Source organism: Scylla paramamosain, chromosome 18, assembly GCF_035594125.1.
Source record: "Scylla paramamosain isolate STU-SP2022 chromosome 18, ASM3559412v1, whole genome shotgun sequence".
Lineage (NCBI taxonomy): Eukaryota > Metazoa > Arthropoda > Malacostraca > Decapoda > Portunidae > Scylla > Scylla paramamosain.
In genome coordinates, this window is record NC_087168.1 from 90,001 (window position 1) to 116,027 (window position 26,027).

Genomic DNA, 26,027 nt, shown 5'->3' on the forward strand with positions numbered 1-26,027 from the left:
ATTGAATGTATCTTTCATATCTAACTGAGAACCAGTTCCTTTGGTCTTTCTTTTAAATCTAACTTCATCAAGCTTGAACTCATTATTTCTTATTCTGTCTCTTCCATTCATCCACCACTCCGAGAACCAATTCCTTTCTATCTCTTTAAAATGTACCTTTATCATGCTTGAATCCATTATTTCATATTACTTCCTTATCACTGACCCTGAGAGTTTTGCAGACATCTCCATTGTTATGTACCTTTGCCACTTAAAGACTTGTGTCAAATCCTCTCTTCATCTTTTCTTGTCATTACTAATCTTGAGAGTTTTTCTGATGTCACCCTTGTTATATCCCGTGTATCTTTACCTGTAGGCGGCGGGCCAGCTCGCGGTGAGGTTCGTCACTGTCTCGTACGTCGCGTAGGAATCCGCCACGATGTTGAATCTGCACACAAATACAGCTGGTTCTTAGTTACATGATTTTTTTTTTTTTTGCACGATTTTTTAATGACTTAAAATATTTTTATTACCTAAATTTGAATTTAAAGGAAGTTTTGACTTAAACACGATCAAGTTCAACCACTCATCGCGATGTACGTATATAAATATTAAGGTAATTTTTATTTTTCATTTTTTGTTTATTTCTATTGTTTTAGTTTTTATATTTAAAGTTAGGATTAATAAAGATAAACAGTAGAAATTTGTATCATTCACTCAGAGGGGAGTCCCTAAAGAGTAGAGCCAAAAGTATTACCTAAATTAGAGAAGTGTCTTGAAACCTCCCTCTTAAAACAGTTCAAGGCAAAGGCACGCAAAAATATAAAAACAGGGAGGGAGGGAGTTCCAGAGTTTCTCAGTGAAAGGAATGAAAAATTGAGAATACTGGCTAATTCTTGCATTAGGGAGGCGGACAGAACAGGGGTGAGAGAGAGTAGAGGGTCTTGTTAAGCGTGGCCGTGAGAGGAAGGGAGGTATGCAGTTAGTAAGATGAAAAGAGCAGTTAGTGTGAAAGTAGTGACAGAAGAGAGCAAGATATCAAAACAGCAGTTAACGTGAGAGAAGCGAGAATTTCAGAAGAGCAGTTAGCGTGAGACTATTTACTACAAATCCCAAGAGCGGTACTCACATCAGAGTTTCGGAGGTGAGAGAAGCTGCAGACTTCAGGAGAACAGAGATTTGGCGAAGCTGTCTCTGGAAATTCCTTGCACTCCTTTGACTGTTATTCTTATCTGAGGGAAGATGAGTGACAACCGCGTGACTAACTTGACTAACCTCCACCACTTCTAAAAGGTTCAAGAGACAGATTAACAAGATTTCTTTATCATTGGCAGGAGAAACATCCTTGAGAACCCGGCTAGTCATCTCTTCTTCAAAAATAGTCGTGGTGAGAGAGAAAGCGTTTCAGAATACGAGCTAAAATTTGAATAACACACACACACACACACACACACACACACACACTCACCACGGCAGACCACGATGGCAAATTCAGGCATTTCAATGATTGCTGGAAAAAAAAAAATAAATAAAATTGGATAAGTAAAATAAGATGAAATAGTGTGTGTGTGTGTGTGTGTGTGTGTGTCAGTTTGCTCTTCAAAATGTCAAGGCTCAAACTGAGACAAGAGTTACATAAGGGAAAAAAAAGCAAAGTAATAAAAAAAAACGACAACAATAGCATAACAACAACAACAACAACAATAACAAACACGACAACAACAACAACAACTATAACAACAAGAACAGCAACAATAACTGCTACTACTACTAGTACTACTACTACTACTACTACTACTACTACTACTATTGCTACCTATTACTAACAAGAATACACAACAAACAACAGCAATTCTACTGCTACTATTACTACTACTACTATTACTATTACTAATGCTACTACTACTACTACTACTACTACCACTACCACTACTACTATCTATTACTAACAAAAATACACAACAAACAACAACAATCCTACTGCTACTACTACTACTACTACTACTACTACTACTACTACTACTACTACTACTACTACTACTAGTAATAGTAGTACTACCACTATTGCTACCTATTACTAACAAGAATACACAACAAACAACAAGAATCCTACTATTACAACAACAACAACAACAACAAGAATAACAACATCATCAACAACAAAAACAATAAAGGTAAGACAGGTCACAGCAATAAGCGGCGCACACCTACCCTTTCTGAAGAGTGAGGTGGAGAGTGACTCGTGCAGCAGTAGGGTGATTAGGGGCACCGCCATCGCCATCACGGCCAGCACGCACAATATCTTATACACAAACCTCATCTGTAAGTAACACACAGAACATAAGGGCAGTGACAGTCCCTATATAAACCATAAAACGTATGGTCAACCATTTCACTGTGTTTAATATCCTTTCAAAGCACCGTACTGACTCGACACTAACAAACTAGAACATAAACCATACTGTAAGAATATAAGGGAAGCTGCAGGAATCCATCAGGCGCCGCGGGACAGGCTGTCTTCTTAAAAGTGTTTCTCCTGTTAATTATGTAGAATCCGTCTAACTTCAACTAGAGCCGTTTGAAAGTAATGGAGTTGCGGCGCGAAAGTGTTTCAGAATATAGTCCACAGTGTGGCAGGGAATCTTGGCAACGATGGGGCCTCAGTGGCCTCAGCCCTGCCCAAGGTCGCCCACTGTGAGCTTTTCTTGTACTTCCGTTTTCACGAACACTATCCCGTCTCTTCTCTTTTATTTCTTCACCTCCCATCCCGACCCTTTGTAATGCAAGTAACGCAAGTTTTCTGTCTAATAAACTTGTAAAATTTGATATCTAAGCTCCTTTCATAGGGGACCGGCTGGCTTGCTGTGTCTTATACACACACACACACACACACACACACACACACACACACAGTTGATTAGTTAGTATATTGACAAAAAAGCACACACATTGCATAAACAAAAAAAATGTTAAGAAATGGTTTCTTTTCTACTGTAGAGGGAAAATCTCAATACTTGGAAGACAAGTATACAGACTTCTTTTATACGAGTATCATCAGTCGTTAAATCAATAACGCTGATAAAACTAAGCATGGCATTTCTTTCACGTATTTATTTTGTAATTGTTATTTCTTTTTATTCTTTAAAAGTTGAAGTACATATGTCTAGTTTTTGTTACTTTTATTTTTCATGGTAACATAAATTGTATTTTTATGGTATTATCATAACTGTGCGCCATATGATCTTAATCGTTGGGGCGCTAAGAAAATTTTTTTAATCTCTTCACGTATTAGAGCAGTCGATGAACACCAGACACACACACACACACACACACACACACACACACACGTAGCTGCTTCGCTTGTAAAGGTATTAAAACAGACACACAGTGCGCCAAGGCAAGAAGTGAAGGTGGACACGTGTCTTGTGTCACGTCACTCAGTAAATGATGTACTGAAGAGTCGAGTATTTATAGCAAACAAAAAGTTAGATAGCGTTGGTTATCCATCTTAAGAAGAAGTGTTTCATGGTAGTTCTTCCCCTACCCTCCATTGTACAAACAGGTGTTCACAAAACACATACATATATGCAAATCTATACCACCACTATCGAACACCTGTCTATACTCACCTGTCACTGTCATACACACACACACACACAGACACACACACACACACACACACACACATGGACCGATACCGCCTCAGCGTGATTTCTACCATGGTGCGAACAATTAGCAGTCAGTTCATCTCGCTAACCTAACCTTAATTTTAATGTTAAGCTTCCTCCCCATAAACCCATTGTGTATTTTCAGCCTAACTACTGCCATATAGATCAACCGTTTATTATTATTATTATTATTATTATTATTATTATTATTATTATTATTATTATTATTATTATTATTATCATTATTATTATTACTATTATTATTTTTATTATACACACACACACACACACACACACACACACACACTAACTGCTCTTCTGATCTTGTTAACTGCATGTCTCCCCTTCTCCCGCGGCCTCGCTGCACAAGACTTTCTTCTTTCTCTCACCCCTATTCTGTCCACCTCTCTAAAGTAAGAGTTACCCTAACCAGTATTCTCAGTCATTCATCCCTTTCTCTGGTAAACTCTGGAACTCCCTGCCTACTTCTGTATTTTCACCTTCCTATGACTTGAATTCCTTCAAGAGGGAAGTTTCAAGACACTTATATTCAATTTTTGACTACCGCTTTGGACCCTTCTATGGGACTGGCATTTCAGTGGGCATTTTTTTTTATTGGATTTTTGTTGCCCTTGGCCAGTGTCCCTCCTACATAAAAAAAAAAAAAATAACATCCACTAAGCGAGCCATCAATCAATAGTATTTCCCTTCTAGATTAGACTTAACTTTAGGATCAATGTTAAGTATTTCCACACCCCCCTCTGTACATTTTCAGTTTGTTAACTGCCTGAATAATAAACCGTTTATTATTATTATTATTATTATTATTATTATTATTATTATTATTATTATTATTATAAGCGAAAGAATTTGAGTGACTGTTTTTTTGTCCTCGGTGGGCGTGTGCGTGGGCGTGCCCAGAAGGGTGCCCAGGTGGTAACTTTCCTCCACGGAGGAGCATGGCGCCCTCCGAGGTCACGTATATTGTCCCTTGTGTGGATGAGAGCATTTTTTGTTATGAAGCACAAAGTGACACTTCTTTATTTGTTAGCACAGATGATGTCACGCTTGACCTGCGAGATCCCTGAGGTCACCAGAGGCCCCGTGTTGCTGCTGCTAAAAAGCCTCCACTGTGAGCACCAAGAGGCAGACTTAACTAAAACGTTGCGGCTGTAAAACATTGTCTCGACCAGTCAGATTACAGATGCAACACCGTGCAATACCACTGCAACCAGACTACATATGCAATACAATATAATGGAATGTCTTCCAGTCACAAGTCATTGAAGTCAACCATCTCAAGGTTCATCAATAATCGGCTTCCGGACCACCGCTGGATACCACAATGATGATAGAAAACACCACCATTATTATCTCAGCCACATTTTATCTGACCAACGCTGGCTGGATCACGTCACTTGTGTGCGGAAGCCTCGTGTATCCAAGTAGGGCCGAACACGATGACATTAACCTGTCTGCCTAACTACCCTAGTTAAGATGGACCCACGGACGCACGATAGCATGATCAGATTACAGTACACGCGGGTGGTGTGAAAAAACGATAGATGTATTGCCTATTTCTATCAGTGTGTAGTGTGCTTAGTGCAGGAAAGGTGTCAATGCCAACTTCTTAAAGTGAAATTCCAAGAGACATCAAGACGGTTCCCATCGACCACTTGCCGACTGTCTGGACCAAGATCTTGGTGTGGACAGGCCTCGGGCTGCACGGCACTCGAGCACGTGCTGCACCGATACCAGTCAGTTGCCTTTGTAATTCTTTTCTATAAAGTGAAAGTGAAGTGAAGAGAAACAAGATGTGTACAGATAAGAAGAAAAGATTGGAGAAATGAGGAACGACAGTAGTAGTTGTGAGACAATGGAAGAATTCTCTAATAATAACACAACTTGCTGTTGTGTTGATCAAGGGGAGGAACTGCGAGTGTTACGTACGACTCTAGTGGAGAAAGCAACCCGTCTGTTATAATCAGGTTGTTGTTGCCTCAGTGCTCAGCTTGCTGAGTCATCAGGAAACTTACAACATTACACAAATTCGTGGATGAAAATGTCAGGTGGAAATAGGCAGGTGTGTTTCGTACAGGGCCTGTCACGTGTTCACCTGATGGCTTCTTTCATCAGCCTGTTTTTTTCTCATGTTCTTACACATTCGGTATCTTGAAAACTGCAGGCGTATTACATTCATCATTAAAATAAACAAACACAATGACCTTTAATTTATCAACAGTACGTAACCGACCACAGCCGCGGGTTAACAATATTCGTTTATATTTCATTCTACTGAGAAAATGATGGATGTGGTAGAAATGAGAATGCTGCTTTGGATGTGTGCGTGTGTGCGGGGGTTACAAAGGAAGAGTGAGTCGGAAATTAATATACGAGAAGGTCAACAAGCGTAGTAGTGGAAGTACGACAGAAAGGGACACCGAAGTAGAAGCCTACATTACAACCACATGGAAAAGACTCATCCCAAACAGCGACGCCCGAATACAAACCTGACACGAGCTGAGATGATTTTATCCGCCGTCGGAATATGATGAACTTCCGCGAGTGTGGAGACGACTGACTGCTGTAGATGGATTCGTGGCGTGGAATGAACCTACTTGATGTTCCCAACGATTAAAGTTATCACGTGATCTGATATGACGTGTCACGTTATACACACCCGGTCTCCGCCGCCACCTTCCACCTGTACTACAACATTCCCGCTAAATAAAGTACTGTACGTTACTCCAGCTCAGCTCTGACTCGCATCGCTCAGAATTTATTTATTTTTTTCCAGTTATGATTTTTTTTTACTGAATTAGTATTGAACTTAGCCAGCTGTGCTACGCCTAAGCTCCTAGTTGGGTGGTCCACGAGACTGTCTCTTTCCATCAGGGGCTGATGGGGTTTGTGGATGTGTATGTGTGTGTGGTGTTTTGTCTGGGCCACCGAGAGTAAGATTAGAAAAATGGTATATAGATAAACAGATAGATTGTACTGGGAGGCCAAAGCCTGGCGTGCGGCGGTGAATGTAACGCGATGGGATGTCCAGCTGGGAGAAAAGGAAGCGAGACGAAGGTGATTTGACGTTCAGTCAGATTTAGATTTAGAGAGCTGCTCACTCTTTGTCTGAGCCACGCTTAATTCCTGTTGCTGCCTCTCAACCTCGCAGGTCGTCACACAGTGATGATTATAAAAGTGAAAAATGAGTGCCTGGCATTACTTTTTTCTTTTTATGTAAGAGGGTCACTGGCCAAGCGAAACAAAAAGAGTAAAAAAAATCCCAATGAGATGCCAATCCCAAGAAAATCATCGAAAATTCAAGGAGAAGTATCTTGAAGCCTCCCTCCTGAAAGAGTTTAAGTCATAGGAAGGAGGAAATACAGAAGCAGGCTGATGAGTGACGTGCACCACCTGCCTTGGAGACTGCAGGCCACGATGGGAATCACAGAGGAAGATGCCAGCGGCAGAAACAACTATAGGAGACTCGTGCATGGCTCCAACCCGTCACTATAGGAAAAAGGGTAAAAGAGAACAAGAAGAAGGAAGATGAGATGGTTAAGACAAGTCAAGAGCATGGAAGACATGAGGTACACATAATGAATACTGAAATGGTATGTGTCTGGTGGATGAACAAGAGGGAGGTCAGGTCAAAGTTAATGAAGGGTGTACAGAAAACATTAGAGGGAAGTGAGAGAAGCCTGTTAGGAGTGTTTTCTTTACGGTTGTAGTGGCAGATAAACAAGATTTCTATATTACTGGTTTTGAGAACCCGGCCACTAATTTCCGTGGCCTTTGAAAATAGTCGTGGTGAGAGATCAAAGCGTTTCTGAATATGGGCAGGAAACAAATGGAGAGGACTGGTGTAGAGCTGCAGTTGACAGGGGCGTACTCAAACAGCTGAGAAAGAGTGAAAAATAACAACGCTTGCAGATACGAGGACACTTGGGCAAACCTCCTCCCGTGGCCTAGCTACACAAGATTTTCTACTTTCTCTCATCCATACTCTGCACACCTTCCTAATCCAAGAATTAACCAGTATTCACAATTTTCCATCCCTTTCATTGGTAATCTCTTGAACTCTTTGCCTACTTACGTATTTCCTCTTACTTATGACTTTCAAGACACTTCCCCAGCTTTGGATAATCTTTTTGGGATTTTTCATTGAGGACTGGCATCTCACTGGGCCTTTATGATATATATATATATATATATATATATATATATATATATATATATATATATATATATATATATATATATATATATATATATATATATATATATATATATATATATATATATATATATATATATATATATATATATATATATATATATATATATAAATAAATAAATAAATAAATAAATAAATAAATAAATAAATAAATAAATAAATAAATAAATAAATAAATAAATAAATAAATAAATAAATAAATAAATAAATAAATAAATAAATAAATAAATAAATAAATAAATAAATAAATAAATAAATAAATAAATATATATATATATATATATATATATATATATATATATATATATATATATATATATATATATATATATATATATATATATATATATATATATATATATATATATATATATATATATATATATATATATATATATATATATATATATATATATATATATATATATATATTAAGGCTACAGTATTTCCACAATCCCTCCTAACCTGAAGCGGAGAAGGTACTGTAAATTCACCGCAGGTACTAAGATTCCGTGAAGTAACTAGCGTGTGCATCATCATGTGGCATCTAACACGTACGTACAATAAGGTAAAGATGCAAAAAAAGTGTGTGCACATCGTAACATTAATACGTACTCTAATACAGCGGTACTGCAAAGGACGCCGCGGTACACATGCTTAATGACTCGCCTTGTCGACACATCCAGAGCAGAACTGAGGCGTGAGGAAGGCAGCAGCATTACACTTAGCATTGCTTCATCCGAGTGTTCGAAGTTTCACATGCTTCGATCCAGTCAATTTCTCATCATCCGCCTTTTGTTTCTATTTATTTATTTATTTTTTTTTTTATTGATTAGAGTGTCACGAGTTGTTTTGTGGTGACTTCTGAGTTATTTGTGAATTTGTTTAATTTTGTAAGAGAATATAGTAGAAGAAAATGAACACAAACTTTGCAAAACTTTAGAAATATCTGCAGTACACACACACACACACACACACACATACATACACACTGTATTGCATTACCAGGGCCCATATTTAGAAACGCTTTGCTTTTTCACCTCGACTGTTTCCAAAGGGCACCGACATGACTAGTTGGGTCCTAAAGAGTGTTTCTCTTGTTACTAATGAAAAAATCTTGTTAACCTGTCACATACAAAAACACCATTCAAAAACGGTGTAACTTCACCATGACTACACTTTCAAAGGCCACAGAGATGATTGGCCGGGTTCTCAAGACTCTCTCTTAATAATGTAGAACTCTTCTTAATTTGTCACTAGAACCGCAAAAAAAAAACTCCCTTGAACACCAACTAGAGTAGTAGTAAGCAGTCGAGTGGAAGTAGTCGAGGTGCGACTCAGAAGTGTTTCAGAATATGGTTCCAGATTTATTACACAAAGGGAAGAGATCAGAAACATTTCTTGGCATTGGGTCACACTGCACACTAATGCTCGGACATGGTCCTGGCGTCATCTGCCTTCACATGATCAGCGTCGTGTCATTGTTACCAAGTGAATGCACATAAATAACGGCGCGACACGTTTTTTTTCTTTTTTTAATATAGTTTCTTTCATTTTATCTCTCATTGTCTTAATTTAAACTTTTAACTCTATGGTGTATCTTCCAATTAATTTTTCTGCCATCTATCTTCCAGTGTCCATAAACTAGCGTATTGCTCAAGATCTCTTCTTTCTTCTTAATTCATTCTTTCTTCTTAATATATATATATATATATATATATATATATATATATATATATATATATATATATATATATATATATATATATATATATATATATATATATATATATATATATATATATATAATTTTATTTTATCATTTTATTTTTTTCCCAGATATCTGTCCTTCCCGAACTTCGTAAAACTCTTGCCGGCCATCCATTCATCAGTGACCTTTATCTAGTGTATTTCCAAAGCTTTCTTCTTTCTTCTTCTTTTCTATGTCATTTTTCAAGGCTCTAATATTCTTGTTAGCTATCGTTCCTCCAGTGTCATCTTCTCTTTTCCAAGCCTTCTTTCTTCTTCTTTTGTATACCATTTTCCAGTCTTTATTACTTATTTTCAACCATCTGTGCCATTTTCCAAGCTTTGTTTTTTGCAGGCACCTCTCTCTCAGCCTTCATATCCAAGTTTGTTTTTAAGTTGTCTTCTTTCTTCTTCCTTTGTATGACATTTTCCAAGCCTTTATTTTTTTTTGCTAGCCATTTCTCCCTAAGTGTCCTCTTCTCAACGTACTCCCAGGTCTTTATTACTCTCTCTGCCCTCTTTCCCTTAGTGTCGTCCTCTCAGCGTGTTTTCCAATCCTTGCAGCAGCATCTTGTCAATGAAGCGCAGGCGGGAGCAGCCCCGAGACCTCTTCTGTCCGCGCAGTGTTGTTCTGAGGCGCGCTAGCAACGTCTCCTCCGATTCCCCGAGCTGGTGTTGCTCCCACTCATCGAACACTGCCTGCTCCAACACACCGGGGTTAGTACTGCTAGTATGTTACTGTGCTACTGTGCTGAAGTTGTTATTTTTATCATTATCATTGTTATAATCATTATTATTATCATTATGATCATTATTATTATTATTATTAATGGCAGTGGTGGTGAGATGTGTTGTCAGCAGTAATAAGAGTACGAGGCAGTATTATCATTATTATTATTATTATTATCATTATTATTATTATTATTATTAGTAGTAGTAGTAGTAGTAGTAATAACAGCAGCAGCAGTAACAGCAGCAGCAGTAGCACCAACAGCAGTAGTAGTAGTAGTAGTAGTAGTAGTAGTAGTGATAGTGTTAGTACTGATATTGATGGTGGTAGTGGTGGTTGTACAGCAGCAGAAGCAATAACATTAGTATCAGAATACTGTAGTTGTGGTATTAGTGTTATTATTATTATTATTATTATTATTATTATTATTATTATTATTAGTAGTAGTAGTAGTAGTAGTAGTAGTAGTAGTAGTAGTAGTAGTAGTAGTAGTAGTAGTAGTAGTAGTAGTAGTAGTAGTAGTAATAGTAGTAGCAGTAGTAGTAGTAGTAGTGATGGTGGTAGTGGTGGTTATAAAGCGGCGGGAGCAACAATAACAATAGTAGCAGTAGTAGTAGTAGTTGTGGTGATAGTAGTGGTGGGAGTAGTAGTAGCGGCAGCAACAGCAGCATCAACAATGCTATTATTATTATTATTGTTATTATTATTATTATTATTATTATTATTATTATTATTATTATTATGATCATTGTTATCATCATTATTACTATTATTATCATTAGTAGTAGTAGTAGTAGTAGTGGAGAAGAGAACGTACGTAGTGAATAACGTTAAGCACAGTTTTCCCGCTGCCCTCGCGCCAGTGCAGAGGTGGCGGGCATTTCATGAGCATCTGAGCCTCCTGCCTGCCTTGCCTCGCCTCCCTAAGTACTGTGTGGGGCATTCGGAGCCTTAAATCATCAATGATTCACTGCTACCGTCACATCAAACCATACACTGAAACACTTCTTGTGTCATCGCTGTGTGTCTTCCCGTGTCATCGCTTCAAGAGCATCGCAGGTTGAGTGACAGTATAATGCAGGAACATAAGAAAACAAGGGACGCTTCCAGAAGCCGCCATGCCTACACGTGGCAGTTCCTGTGTGAAACGTACCTGCCTATTTCCACCTGTCATGCTCAAACACAGTCCTCTCCACGTCAAGGTGAGGCATCAAGAGAGATTTCTTAATTATTTTATTTATTTATTTACTTTGTGTGTGACGTAGAATAGATACTAACGAAAGAAAAAATAAATCTACGGTACTGAATGTTGAGGGTAGAGAGGCTACCATAGCGAATAGCACCAAGTGGCGCCGCTATTATGAATATATCGCGTTTTTGTGATCAATAAAAATAAAGAAAAAAGATAAATAATAATTATAATAATATTCGGCCTATTAATCTAACGGTCTTACAGCTGAAGATCCACATGTTATATATCAACTTACATAATAACATACATACTACATCTTAAGTATAATTATATCAACTCTAGGGAATTATCTTAGAATTTGAAACTATGGCTGACAAGTGGCGCCAACCAACCTAGTAGACTAGACCAGCACGAGCATTTTTCTTTTCAGTGTGTGTGTTGGGGTGGGGGGGGGTGAGTGTGTCATGGGACAAAGTGTAAAGAAACTCAAATGAAGATAGAGAGTAACATCATACAATAGTGATCATGTAAAACTAGCAAGTCAAGATAAGTCTAAAGGAATGATAATGACTATAAACAAATTAGATTCGCAAATAAAACTCGAATATATATTTTCAGAATCAGTAAGAATTTAGAACAAAAATATGAAATGAAACTGTAATCTAGAAGTTGACAAATTATATCTCTGAAATGACGAAAACTTGGCGGTCGCGGACGAATACTTTCCTGCCGACGCTTTTTGAACAAAGAAAAAAAAAAAACAATGTTTCCAGCTTTTGTTATGGCAGGCAGATAAAAAAAAAAAAAAAACTATGACAAGATGTTGCAAATTAAGTGGAAACATGTAAGAACTGATAATTCTGTGTATGTTAGGTTCTGGCAGTATGAGGGACCATGTTCAAGAACAATCTGAGAGGAGAGAATAGTGATAAACTTTTAATGACATTGCAAAAAAAAAAAAAAAAATTATATATATATATATATATATATATATATATATATATATATATATATATATATATATATATATATATATATATATATATATATATATATATATATATATATATATATATATATATATATATATATATATATATATATATATATATATGGTTTACATGCGAGGCGACTCTATATAAAGCCAGCCCTAGGCTGCGGGCGCCTGAGACTAACTAGACTGGTTGTCCACAGATACGTCTCGTTGCCCGAGGATTTCATATTGTTTACAAAAACTTGTCTATATGAAAATAAGTATTTGTGCCTATTATAGAAATAATTACTTGAGACAGAGGCTCACTGGACTGGTTGTCCACAGAGAGAAGAGGATGTTAATTTCCTTTGCCAGTTAGTTTAGTAGTTTTCAGGGGAAAAAATTAGATTTCAGACAGGTGAAAAATGAGCTTGTGATATGTTCTAGAAATTACACCAGTGATACACACACATAATTTGATGTAGCACTACACTACTATAGGATGTTATTTATTGAAAATTAAGGTGACTGAGCACACTAAATTTAACTTTTGTAAATTATTCACTTAAATTTTTTTTCATGAACTGATTAAGGGCACTGTCAATTTTCCCAGTACAGATGTCCCACAACTCCAGTGTAACAGAGGTATCTGCTAGAGATATCGTTGTTTATTCTGACAAAGAAAATATGAAACCTTTGTTTGTTATTTAGATACGTACATCAAATAGAATTAATCCTTGTGTCATGAGAATTTCCAGTGTCTTATAGAACCCCGGCTACTTAATAAGAACAACGGTACCATGCCACACTAAGTAAAAATTATCAGGCGTAAACCCATGGCTGGTGGCAGCTAACTTTTTTTTTTTTTGTTTATCTTAACAACCATAAACAAAGTAAACAAAAACATAAAACGAAATTACCATCAAGTTTAATTATTCAATCGAAAACCTTGCCTCCCCCACTTTCCCGTGACAACTGAAAAGGGGGTAGGTGTGTGTGTGTGTGTGTGTGTGTGTGTGTGTGTGTGTGTGAAAGCATGTTTGTATACCATTTATCTAGGTCACAAAACTCACCTGAAATTTCTTCTCCCTGCCGTTGACAAAGGTGAGGGCAGCCCCGTGCAGCAGACCCACCCCAAGCTGTTGGGCACGCTTGCACTTGCTGCTGCCCATGGAACACAGCCTCTCCCGGTAGTTCCACTCACACCCCAGCTCGTACAGATGCTTGGCCGTAGTCTGGCAGCGGGGGAGAGAGGCGCACGTTGAGAGATTATTTGATGGACTTCTGTAAGGCTAATTCTAAAAGACCTATATCCTTGTGTGGGTTTCTCCTACCTACGCTAAGTACTCTGGATTTATTAATATTAAACTGCATTTGCCATCTATTCGTTTATTCAATCCACATCTGCCTGCAAGACGATGGTATCTGAATCTGACCTAACTATCTTCGTGTCTTCCGCAAATTTATTAACATCACTACTAGTCCTACTATCTAATATTAAAAACAGCAGTGGTCCTAAAAGTGATGTTTGTGGTATCACACTAATTGCCTGATCCCACTCGGATTTAGAACCGTTTATTACAACTCTGTCGCCTTTCGCCAAACCACGAACTTATCCAGCCTAACACCTTCCTATCTATCCCATACGCCCTAACCTTCCTCAAGAGCCTTGAATGTTGTATTTTGTCGAACCTAGTAGCAGCAGCAGCAGTAGCAGCAGCAGTGGCAGTGGCGATGGTGGTAATAGTGGTGATAGTAGTAATAGCAATAGTAGTAGCAATTATGTCAATAGTACTACTACTACTACTACTAGTAGTAGTAGTAGTAGTAGTAGTAGTATTAGTAGTGTTTGTAGCAGTAACAGCAGTAATAGTAGTGATGGTAATATCACTAGTAGTAGTAGTAGTAGTGGTAGCAGCAGTAATGGCAGTGGTAGCAGCAGCAGTAGTACCATTGGTGATGATATGAGTGGCGTGGTTGCGCGGCGCGGACTCACCTCATTACTGAAGAGAATGTTGAGGATGTCCTGGTCTGCGAGCTTCAGCTTGGTCTTGTATTCTTCCATGATGGGTATGATGTTCTCCGTCCATCCGCCCTCGAAGGCCCGCACCCTGGTGAGGTTCATCACCAGCACCCCAGTGTTGAGGCCACTCGACCCGTACAAGGGGAACTGCACTGCCACCAAACATACACACACACACACACACACACACACACACACACAGGCAGAGAGAGAGAGAGAGAGAGAGAGAGAGAGAGAGAGAGAGAGAGAGAGAGAGAGAGAGAGAGAGAGAGAGAGAGAGAGAGAGAGAGAGAGAGAGAGAGAAATACCCCCGAACAATTGGTACACACACACACACACACAGAAATAGCGACAAGAGACAATATATAAGTAAAGAAGAAAAGGAACAGCACCTAAAAATTAATAAACCAAGTTAATAGAACAAAGAATGAATAAAAAAAAAAAAATAAATAAATAAATATATATATATATATATATATATATATATATATATATATATATATATATATATATATATATATATATATATATATATATATATATATATATATATATATATATATATATATATATATATATATATATATATATATATATATATATTATCTATGAAAATATGAAATTTTAATGCATAATTACTAAGTTGAAAATGTTACCTTAGGATATAAAGAATGTAAATTAAATTGGCTGACATAAAAATGATATCAGCAAAGATTTTTCCTTAACTGATTTATTTACCAAACCAAGATGACAAAATAATGAAATAAATAAATAGATAAATAAAATGAAATGAACAATGTGTGTGTGTGTGTGTGTGTGTGTGTGTGTGTGTGTGTGTGTGTGTGTGTGTGTATGAAATCTTAAGTGTTTGTATTTTAATTGATACTAGTGTGGAGCGCATTATTTGCACACTTTCTGAAATTTATATTTTATACTTAATCTTACTGTAAAAGCGTGTTCAGTAAACTACTACTACTACTACTACTACTGTGTGTGCTCACCTTCTTGAACATCGGGCCGCACATGTAGAGGCAGGGCGCGATGCCAATGACCTGGTGGGGGTTGAATTCGTACACTTTACGCCAGAGGTTCTCGGGGGGCATGAGGAAGAGTGTGTCCGTGTCCAGGAACACCATGGCGTCCTTGTCCTCGAAGGTCTGCGCCAGGAACAGCTTCCCTATGGCGCACGGCCGAAACAAGTTCCTCAGCTTCTTAGTACCGGGCGGGAAGAACACTTCCTTAAAATCGTCGAACACTACGCGTTGTCTGTTCATAACAACATAAGAACACGAGATGGGCTGGTTAGTTGTGGAGGGAAGGAGATCAAAAGACGATGAAATAAAGTAGGTGAAACGTTAAAATTAATAGTGATGAAAGGTGGCTAAAAGAAACCTGGTTGTATTAAATGCATCTCTCATATCTGGATCCTTAAGATACTGTATATCAGTGTGCCTCACAGCAGCGTGCAACATCCCGATAACCCGATAATTTAACAACACAGTGCAATAACTCAGTGTTGATGCAGGAACTATCAGGCCTTCACGTGTCAGTCCCTGCACGAAGCATGCCTGCCTAGGAGTATTTCCATCCTCATCCCTATCCATATATTTGCCTGAGTTTTTAAAGCTCCCTCTTAAGTGATTCGTCACTAACAGTCTGATTATACTTGTATTCCATTCGTCTGCCACTCTAATTGAGAACCAGTTCCTTTGGTCGTTCTTTTAAATCTAACTTCATCAAGCTTGAACTCATTATTTCTTATTCTGTCTCTTCCATTCATCCACCACTCCGAGAACCAATTCCTTTCTATCTCTTTAAAATGTACCTTTATCATGCTTGAATCCATTATTTCATATTACTTCCTTATCACTGACCCTGAGAGTTTTGCAGACATCTCCATTGTTATGTACCTTTGCCACTTAAAGACTTGTGTCAAATCCTCTCTTCATCTTTTCTTGTCATTACTAATCTTGAGAGTTTTTCTGATGTCACCCTTGTTATATCCCGTGTATCTTTACCTGTAGGCGGCGGGCCAGCTCGCGGTGAGGTTCGTCACTGTCTCGTACGTCGCGTAGGAATCCGCCACGATGTTGAATCTGCACACAAATACAGCTGGTTCTTAGTTACATGATTTTTTTTTTTTTTTTTGCACGATTTTTTAAACGACTTAGACATTTTTAAACGACTTATTACATTAATTTGAATTTAAAGGAAGTTTTAACTTAAACACGACCAAGTTCAACCTCTCATCGTGATGTACGTACATAAATATTAAGGGAATCTTCTTTCCAGTTTTTTTTGTGCATTTCTATTGTTTTATTTTTTATATTCAAAGTTGTGATTAATAAATAAAGATAAACAGTAGAGATTTGTATCATTCACTCAGAGGGGAGTCCCTAAAGAGTAGAGCCAAAAGTATTACCTAAATTAGAGAAGTGTCTTGAAACCTCCCTCTTAAAACAGTTCAAGGCAAAGGCACGCAAAAATATAAAAGCAGGGAGGGAGGGAGTTCCAGAGTTTCTCAGTGAAAGGAATGAAAAATTAAGAATACTGGCTAATTCTTGCATTAGGGAGGCGGACAGAACAGGGGTGAGAGAGAGTAGAGGGTCTTGTCCAGCGTGGCCGTGAGAGGAAGGGAGGTATGCAGTTAGCAAGATGAAAAGAGCACTTAGTGTGAAAGTAACGATGGAAGAGAGCAAGAGATCAGGGCAACAGTTAGCGTGAAAGAAGCGACAGAAGACAGCAAGATCAGAAGAGCAATTAGCGTGAGACTATGTACTACAAATCCCAAGGGTGGTACTCACATCAGAGTTTCGGAGGTGAGAGAAGCTGCAGACTTCAGGAGAACAGAGATTTGGCGAAGCTGTCTCTGGAAACCCGTTGCATCCTTTTCACTGCCATTCTTATCTGAGGGAAGATGACTAACTAACTAACTAACTAACGTGACTAACTAACGTGACTAACTTAGTACCGTATTCTGAAACACTTCTGCCGTGCACCTCCACCACTTGTAAAAGGATTTTTTACGGTTCAAGTGACAGATTAACAAGATTTCCCTATCATTTGCAGGAGAAACACTCTTGAGAACCCTGCTAATCATCTCCGTGATCTTCTAAAAAAAAGAGAAAGCGTTTCAGAATACGAACCAAAATTTTAGTAACACACACACACACACACACACACACACACACACACACACACACACACTCACCACGGCAGACCACAATGGCAAACTCAGGTTCTCCAGTGATTGCTGGAAAAGGAAAATAAACGAAATGAAATAAGTAAAATAAAATGAAATTGTGTTAGTGTGTGTATGTGTATTCACTGTACAGTTCACTGTTGGTCTCTCGAGAGAGAGCCGGCCGTCCCTCCTATGGAAAGAGCTCAGAGCTCATACTATCCGATCTTTGGGATGGACCGTGTGTGTGTGTGTGCGTGTGCGTGTGCGTGTGCGTGTGTGTGTGTGTGTGTGTGTGTGTGTGTGTGTGTGTGTGTGTGTGTGTGTGTGTGTCAATTTGCTCTTTAATATTTCAAGGCTGAAACTGAGATAAAAAAAAATACATAGGGAGAAAAAAGCAAAGTAAAAAATAGCAACAATAGCACAACAACAACAATAACAACAACAACAACAATTACTACTAGTATTATATACTACATCTATTATGTCTACTATTTTTACTACTACTACTACTACTACTACTACTACTACTACTACTACTACTACTACTACTACTACTACTGCTACTATTACTACTACTGCTACTATTATATAAACTAAATATAACTAAATAGAACAACAACAATGATAACAACAATATAGTTAACGCAGGTCACATCAACAAGCGGCGCACACCTACCCTGGCTGAGGAGTGAGGCAGGGAGTGACTCGTGCAGCAGCAGGGTGAGCAGGTGCATCGCCATCGCCAGCACGGCCATCACGAACACCTTCTGCAACAATTACATCTGTCAGTAAAAAACAAAACATAAAGGCAGTGGCAATCCTTATATAAACCATAGAACATAAGGGCATAACGAAAGCTACAAGAATTCATCAGGCCTATACGTGGCAGTCGCTTCGTGAAACACTGTCCATTTTCTCTATTTAAAAAAACATAGGAGGCGTCTTGTGTCACGTCATTCAGTAAATGATGTACTGAAGAGTTGAGTATTTATGGCAAACAAAAAGTTATATAGCGTTGGTTACCCATCTGAAGAAGTGTTTCATAGTGTGATTTATTATTCACAGCAGTAGACAGAGGACAGTGAGGAGAGGGTGGGTTGTAGTGTTCGAAGGCGGCGGGTGAGCAGCGCTGCGTGGCGAAAAGGAGTGTTTAGTGATCAGTGTTCGCTTCAAGGAGAGGTGGCACACTGATCTGACAAATCCGGATGGAAAATGTGTGTGTGTGTGTGTGTGTGTGTGTGTGTGTGTGCGGACAGAAACTTATGTCCAACACCTGCACAAACAAAGAACAGCTGAAATACTACCACACTACAACTAATGAAAGAGAAGAAACTAGACACTCTGCGTTCAATACAGAACATCCAACTTTCATATCAGCTAAGCACAGCGTAATTGGTCGTACTATGCGCTGTTTAGACGAAGAAACTGACACAACAGAAAATATTAGGTTTATCTGGTAGCTCTGCGGAACCTTTCGATAATAAACAAAGCAAAACAAAAGCACCAAGGTGAGTATGTGTACCGCCATCGCCATCACGGCCACCACGCGCAACATCTTACACATCAGCCTCATCTGTCAGCAACACACAAAATACAAGGGCACTGGCAGTCCTTATATAAGCCGTAGAACATAAGGGCGTAACGAAAGGTACAAGAATTTCTAGTTGCTTTTAGCCTTTCGTAGCGGCGCTATATGACTGCAATGTTATGGCGTCTCATTTATAAATCAGTCAACCATTTCACTGTGTTTTATCTCCTTTCAAAGCACCGTACTGACTCGACATAAAACATACTGTAAGAATATAAGGGAAGCAGCAGAAGTCCATCAGGCCTACACATTAACGCTCGTCGGGAATGGCTCCGCGGGGACAGGCCGTATTCAGAAACGCTTTGCTCGTTACCACAGCCATTTTAAACGGTTAAGGATGATTAACCAGATTCTTCGGGTGTTTACCCTGTTAATTATGGAGAGTCCGTGTAATTTCAAGTAGAACCGTTTAAAGTATTGCATTTGCGGCGCGAAAGCGTTTCAGAATATGGTCCACAGTGTGGCAGGGAATCTTTGCAATGATGGGGCCTCAGTGGCCTCAGCCCTGCCCAAAGGTCGCCCACTGTGAGCTTTTCCTGCGCTTCCAGTTTCACGAACACTATCCCGTCTCTTCTCTTCTTCTATTCCTTCACCTCCCATCCCGACCCTTTGTAATGCAAGTTTTCTATATAATGAATTTGTAAAACTTGATGTCTAAGCTCCTTCCGTAGGGGACCGGCTGGCTGGCTGTGTCGTACACACACACACACACACACACACACACACACACACACACACACACACACACACACACACACTCACACACATTTTTAATGTTAGTTTATTGACAAAAGAACACACATTGCATGAACTAAAAATATTTAGAAATGGTTTCACACACACACACACACACACACACACACACACACACACACACACACACACACACACACACAAACACACACACACACAAACACACACACACACACACACACACACACACACACACACAGTTGATTTGTTAGTTTATTGGCAAAAGAACACATTGCATGAACGAAAAAAAAAAGGTTTCTTTTCGATTGCAGAGGGAAAATCTTAAATTATATGTAAGTGGTCAATACTTGGAGAACATAAGTATACGGACTTCTTTTATACGAGTATCATCAATCATGAAATCAATAACGCTGGTAAAACTAAGCATGGCATTTCTTTCATGTATTTGATTTGTAATTCTTTTTTTTTATTCTTTAAAATATGAAATACATATATCTTATTTTTGTTACTTTTATTTTTCATGGTAACATAACTTGTATTTTTATGGTATTATGATAACTGTGCGCCATATGACCTTAATTGGTGTGGCACCAAGAAATTTTTTAATCACTTCACGTATTAGGACAGTCAATGAACACACACACACACACACACACACACACACACACACACACACGTAGCTGCTTCGCTTGTAAAGGTATTAAAACAGACACACAGTGCGCCAAGGCAAGAAGTGAAGGTGGACAGGCGTCTTGTGTCACGTCACTCAGTAAATGATGTACTGAAGAGTCGAGTATTTATAGCAAACAAAAAGTTAGATAGCGTTGGTTACCCATCTTAAGAAGTGTTTCATAGTGTGATTTATTTATTCTCCAAAGCACTAGACAGAGGACAGTGAGGAGAGGATGGGTTATATTGTTTAAAGACGGCGGGTGGGCAGCGCTGGGTGGTGAGGAGGAGTGTTTAGTGTTCGCGTCAAGGAGAGACGAGACACTGACCTGACAAATTCGGATGGAAAATGTGTGTGTGTGTGTGTGTGTGTGTGTGTGTGTGTGTGTGTGTGTGTGTGCGCGCGAAAAGAAACATAAAATTATGTCTAACACCTACACAAACAAACAGCTGCTGATATATCACCACATTACAACTAATGAAAGAGAAGAAACTCGACACTCTGTATTCAGTACAAACACAACCCCCCAAGAAAAAGACTAGAATTATGAAGTAGCCACACGGAATCTTCGGATAATAAGCAAAAAAAAAAGCAAGACCAAAATGTTAGAGGAAATGGGATTCGAAGGAAATGGGATTCGAATATAGCAGCGCTCTAGTCTGTATCACAGAACCACATCTTCGAAGCGAAATAAGAGATACCGAAGCGAAATCTGAGGGCTATGAAATCTTCAGAGCGGACAGGGAGAACGACAGAAAAAAAAAGGAAAACCCTGCTCGTTACATTAGTCCACTTGGATGCCTTTCCATTTATTATTTCTCTTTGTTTATAGTTGTTTATCCAGTTTTCTACCCACGCCGCTTTGGATACCATGCAATTTTAGTTTAATCGGTAAACGTTTGCGGGGGAAGCAAAATTAGACGACCAGCGGAAGACAACAGGTTAGGAAGGGGCGAGGAGTAACGAGATCTGGGAGAAATGGAAGTGAATCTGGAGGGGAAGAATGGGATGGAGAAAGGATGGAAGGAGAAGGTGGGGAGAAAAATAACGTTGGCGGTGAAAAGGGTGAAAAGTGGTGAAAAGGGGGAACGTGAGAAAAGAGGAATACCTTGGAAGAGGAACAGAGTGAGAGCAGGAGGGTAGGAATGCGACAGAGGAGAGAGGGAGGACGAGAGAAGAGAGGAATGAGATGTGCACTAGACAAAGATAGAGGACAGGAAGTAAAGGAGAGTTGAGTAAGAGTTCGCAGGGAGGAATGGAATGGAGAGACGATGCAGAAGTGGTGGAGGAGAAAGGGAGGAAGAGAGATCTGGGCGTGAGAAAGACAGACGAGAAACAGGAAGCTGTAGAGGAGGAACAGGAAGTGAAGTAGGGAAGAAAATGGAGTTAGCAGGGAGGATTGGGAAGAGGAGACGATGGAAATGGAGTATGGAGGGAAGAATAGGATGGGGAGAAGATGCAAGTGGAGTAGGAGGAAGGGAAATGAGGTTGGGGAGAAGGAATGATTTCGTCAACTGTTGCCTCTTCACCTCACCACTGTAGAAAATTCAAATAAAATAAAGGTCTTGGGGTGAATTATTTGTTCTCAGAGGTTTGGATTAGCTATTGTTTGCTATTATATTATACAGTCACTGTTAGAACGATCATGCTGTATTTAGTAGCGGCACCACAAGTTGGTTTGGCCACGTCAAGATGGGTTACGTTATTCAGGCTTACACAGAAAATAATCGAAGCAATCGTCACATAAAGACCTCACGTAATTTTTACACTGGGCTATTACACTAACGCCGCGTAATAACCTCCCGCCATACCAGACACTTTCAGTATTACCAACATCACAAGGAAACTCAGCTATTGTATTACTAACCAAAGAATTACTAGCCAGACTTCACGGACTCTCTCTCAACGGTCTACTACCTTAATCATTCACGATAACAACTGGCAGCCTAACCAAACAAGTATTTTCATCACCTCACCTACAGTATTACTTATCAAAGAATTATTAACAAGACCTCACGTAATTTTCACAAGGGGCAGTTATCTTACTCCCATGCAGTAACCTTCCTGCAGCCATATCAGATACTCTCTTAGAATTACCAACACAAGTAGAAGCTCACCTCACCTACTGCATTACTTAAGTTTCGTCACCAATCACCTCGCGGTCTTGAGGTGTATTTATCTTAGCCAATAATATAACGACGAAGGTTACAGTAATTCCATAATCCCTCCTAACTTCACTGAAACTGAGGTGGTACTGACGTTTACTGCAGGTATTAAGATACCGTGATGTAACTAGCGTGTGCATCATCATGTGACATCTAACACGTACGTACAATAAGGTAACGATGCAAAACATTAATACGTACTATAATACAGCATATTGCAAAGGACGCTTAATGACTCTTCACCTCGACACATCCAGAGCAGCACTGAGGAGTGAGGTCCGGTTTACACTACTCTGTTTTTACGGATTCTCTTTCCATACACCGTCCAACAATGACCTCACCACCATTCTGTTCGAGCGACTGTAGTGAGAACCGAGCTTCTTTTCTGCCTCCGCTTGAACGGTCGCTGTCGAGCGGAAGAGATGAACCTAGTTTAACTTTGTACGGAGAGACGGGCAGTGTTGCACGTACTGATATTTTGAATGTTCTGGGTATGATACTGAAATACATGAAAAAACGTTACTGAATTACAGCTTTGTTATGTAATAATGCTATATTGTAAATTAAACATTTTTACACTTCATGGAAAAAGAGGAGTGACCTTGGTCCCAGCGTGAGGTGCGGCACACCGCAAAGCATGTGAACACAAACACATAGATGGACTGGACAAGTTTCAGCCCAACAAAATGCAGAAACACAACAAACTTCACTCAGCAGCTCTGGCAATGACAGTGTATTAATAACTGACAACCAGACAGCCAGAAAATACTAGTATAGCCTCCCTCTCCACCAGACCGTGCATTGATACAGCAGACATTGCTGCCCTACCGTAGCTTGTAGGATTCACTAGCGTGTACTTACTTATATTTCTTTACTGTGCAATATCACTCTTCTCCACCTCACTAGCCTCTCTTCGTCAGCTGCGAGCAGCAAGGTAGCAATTAGTATATAAATTTCTTGTGGAGGAAGTCTCTTCTCCGCGCGGCCATGTTGACAAACATGGATACGCAGACGGCGGCCAACTCCTCCGTTTAGTAAGGACTCTGTTTTTTGTGATCTCATTGCTGGACGGTGAACGGAGACGGATTCCGTAAATACGGACTAGTGTGAACCGGGCGTGAGGAAGGCAGCCGCATTACACTTAGCATTGCTTCATCTGAGTGTTCGAAGTTTCACATGCTTCGATCCAGTCAATTTCTCATCCTCTGCCTTTTGTTACTTTGAATTTTTTTTTTTCATTGATTAGAGCGTCGCGAGTTGTCTTGTGTTGATTTCTCAATTATTTGTGAAGTTATAAATTTTTGCAAGGGAATATAGTAAAAGAAAACGAACAATGAAACTTTGCAAAACTTTGAAATCTCTGCAGTACACACACACACACACACACACACACACACACACACACTGTCTGTCACCATTCAATATTTATGAAGATACAAGCAACTCTGTACACGACACACACACACACACACACACACACACAGCCCCATTGCGATTGATTTCCCATCGTTGAGAGATAAGAATGAGCCGCCCTTTTATTCCCCGACAGCTTCGTCAGGAAGTGAGAGAGAGAGAGAGAGAGAGAGAGAGAGAGAGAGAGAGAGAGAGAGAGAGAGAGAGAGAGAGAGAGAGAGAGAGAGAGAGAGAGAGAGAAGGGGGCGTGGGGGTAAAAATCAAGCACAGTTTCTTTGGCTAGTGCATGAATGACAAAGCCTCGTGGGTGGCGGTGCTTTTGCTTACCGGGAGAAGAAATGAGGGCGGGCCTCACCTTAATGTTTAAAATGCACCACCAGAGGGCGCCTCACCTGCAAGCACTCCAACAGCCACCTCGAAGGGCCCAGATTGGCATCAGGGCAGTCTACCAGTCCCCACGGAGCTGCTGCAGCTCCAATGCAGGACGTGGCACCATCAGCGGCTCACCATCAGCAGTTCACCTACAAGCACGTCGCCATCCGAAATGTGCTGCTCACCTCACAGCCAAACCTTGACGGTGCAAGTGTGGAAAAGTTTAAGGAACGAGTGAACACTTGGCTGATGAGGTGAAATAAGACACAATAAAGGTAAGAGTTTGGCTATAAATTCTTATGTAATGTAAATTCTAAATGTAATTCTAAATATGTAATGTAAATTATAAATTCTTATGTAATATAAATATGTGTAACACGTTCTGTGTAATATGCATATGTATAAATGTGTGTGTGTGTGTGTGTGTGTGAGAGAGAGAGAGAGAGAGAGAGAGAGAGAGAGAGAGAGAGAGAGAGAGAGAGAGAGAGAGAGAGAGAGAGATTCTCTCTCTCTCTCTCTCTCTCTCTCTCTCTCTCTCTCTCTCTCCCACGCTATAAATATTTATGTAATGTAAATTGTATGTGTAACGCGTTCTGTGTAATATGCTTATGTATAAATGTGTGTGAGAGAGAGAGAGAGAGAGAGAGAGAGAGAGAGAGAGAGAGAGAGAGAGAGAGAGAGAGAGAGAGAGAGAGAGAGAGAGAGAGATTCTCTCTCTCTCTCTCTCTCTCTCTCTCTCTCTCTCTCTCTCTCTCTCTCTCTCTCTCTCTCTCTCTCTCTCTCTCTCTCTCTCTCTCTCTCTCTCTCTCAAACATTGTGGCCACACACTTGCAATATTCTCGACGTTTCATTAGTAAATACACAAAACGTTTGTTCTATAAAACAAAATAATATAATTAATTTCAACAACATATCCCAGTAATATAACATAACATTTGTATTTTATCATCATTGACAAAAAAATTGTAGTTTTAACAGGACTCTGGTCAAGAGAGAAGGGGGAGGGCGAGAACCACTGAAGGTGCAAGTTTCTAAGGAGTGGAGTCAAAAGGGTTATCCAAAACTTTGAGGAGTGTCTTGAAACCTACCTCACTGTCTCAGGTCTAATTTTTTCTCCTATCTTTTTCCTTTTCTTTTCTCTTGTTAATCAAATCTTCTGTATTCTTGTAGTTTCTTCTTTGGTACATCACTATTATCTACACTGAAAAGATTTGTAACTCTTTAAGACTCTCATAATTGCTCTATAGTCTCTTGAACAATTCCTCAGCTCAGGAAGACAGAATATTCTTGTTGAATAATTCTGCAGATCAGGAAAAGACAAAATACACCTCTTGCATAATTCTGCAACGTAGATAAAGACAAAATGTATC

General features: G+C 39.3%; 2 protein-coding genes across 7 annotated transcripts in view; both read right to left on the reverse strand.

The window, feature by feature from the left end:
• Positions 1-24,817, reverse strand: part of LOC135108970 (uncharacterized) — a 37,822-nt gene extending 13,005 nt beyond the window's left edge. The window contains exons 1-12 of one of the 6 annotated variants that reach the window (XM_064019882.1): positions 24,678-24,817; positions 18,412-18,502; positions 17,763-17,804; positions 17,356-17,458; positions 16,570-16,647; positions 15,553-15,817; positions 14,525-14,698; positions 13,602-13,763; positions 2,191-2,299; positions 1,448-1,489; positions 1,109-1,211; positions 350-427 (exon numbers count right to left, since the gene is read on the reverse strand). In XM_064019882.1, the coding sequence (XP_063875952.1) occupies positions 350-427; positions 1,109-1,211; positions 1,448-1,489; positions 2,191-2,299; positions 13,602-13,763; positions 14,525-14,698; positions 15,553-15,817; positions 16,570-16,647; positions 17,356-17,458; positions 17,763-17,804; positions 18,412-18,490 (1,235 nt within the window). In that variant the 5' untranslated portion in view covers positions 18,491-18,502; positions 24,678-24,817. Of the gene's footprint in view, positions 1-349; positions 428-1,108; positions 1,212-1,447; positions 1,490-2,190; positions 2,300-13,601; positions 13,764-14,524; positions 14,699-15,552; positions 15,818-16,569; positions 16,648-17,355; positions 17,459-17,762; positions 17,805-18,411; positions 18,503-18,758; positions 18,932-23,073; positions 23,272-24,677 lie in introns of those variants that run through there. The other 5 variants (XM_064019883.1, XM_064019885.1, XM_064019884.1 and 2 more) reach the window with 5 other exon arrangements.
• Positions 24,720-26,027, reverse strand: part of LOC135108972 (glucoside xylosyltransferase 2-like) — a 36,935-nt gene continuing 35,627 nt past the window's right edge. Inside the window, exon 9 of the mRNA XM_064019891.1 lies at positions 24,720-24,855. Within this exon, the coding sequence (XP_063875961.1) occupies positions 24,844-24,855 (12 nt within the window). The 3' untranslated portion in view covers positions 24,720-24,843. The remainder of the gene's footprint in view (positions 24,856-26,027) is intronic.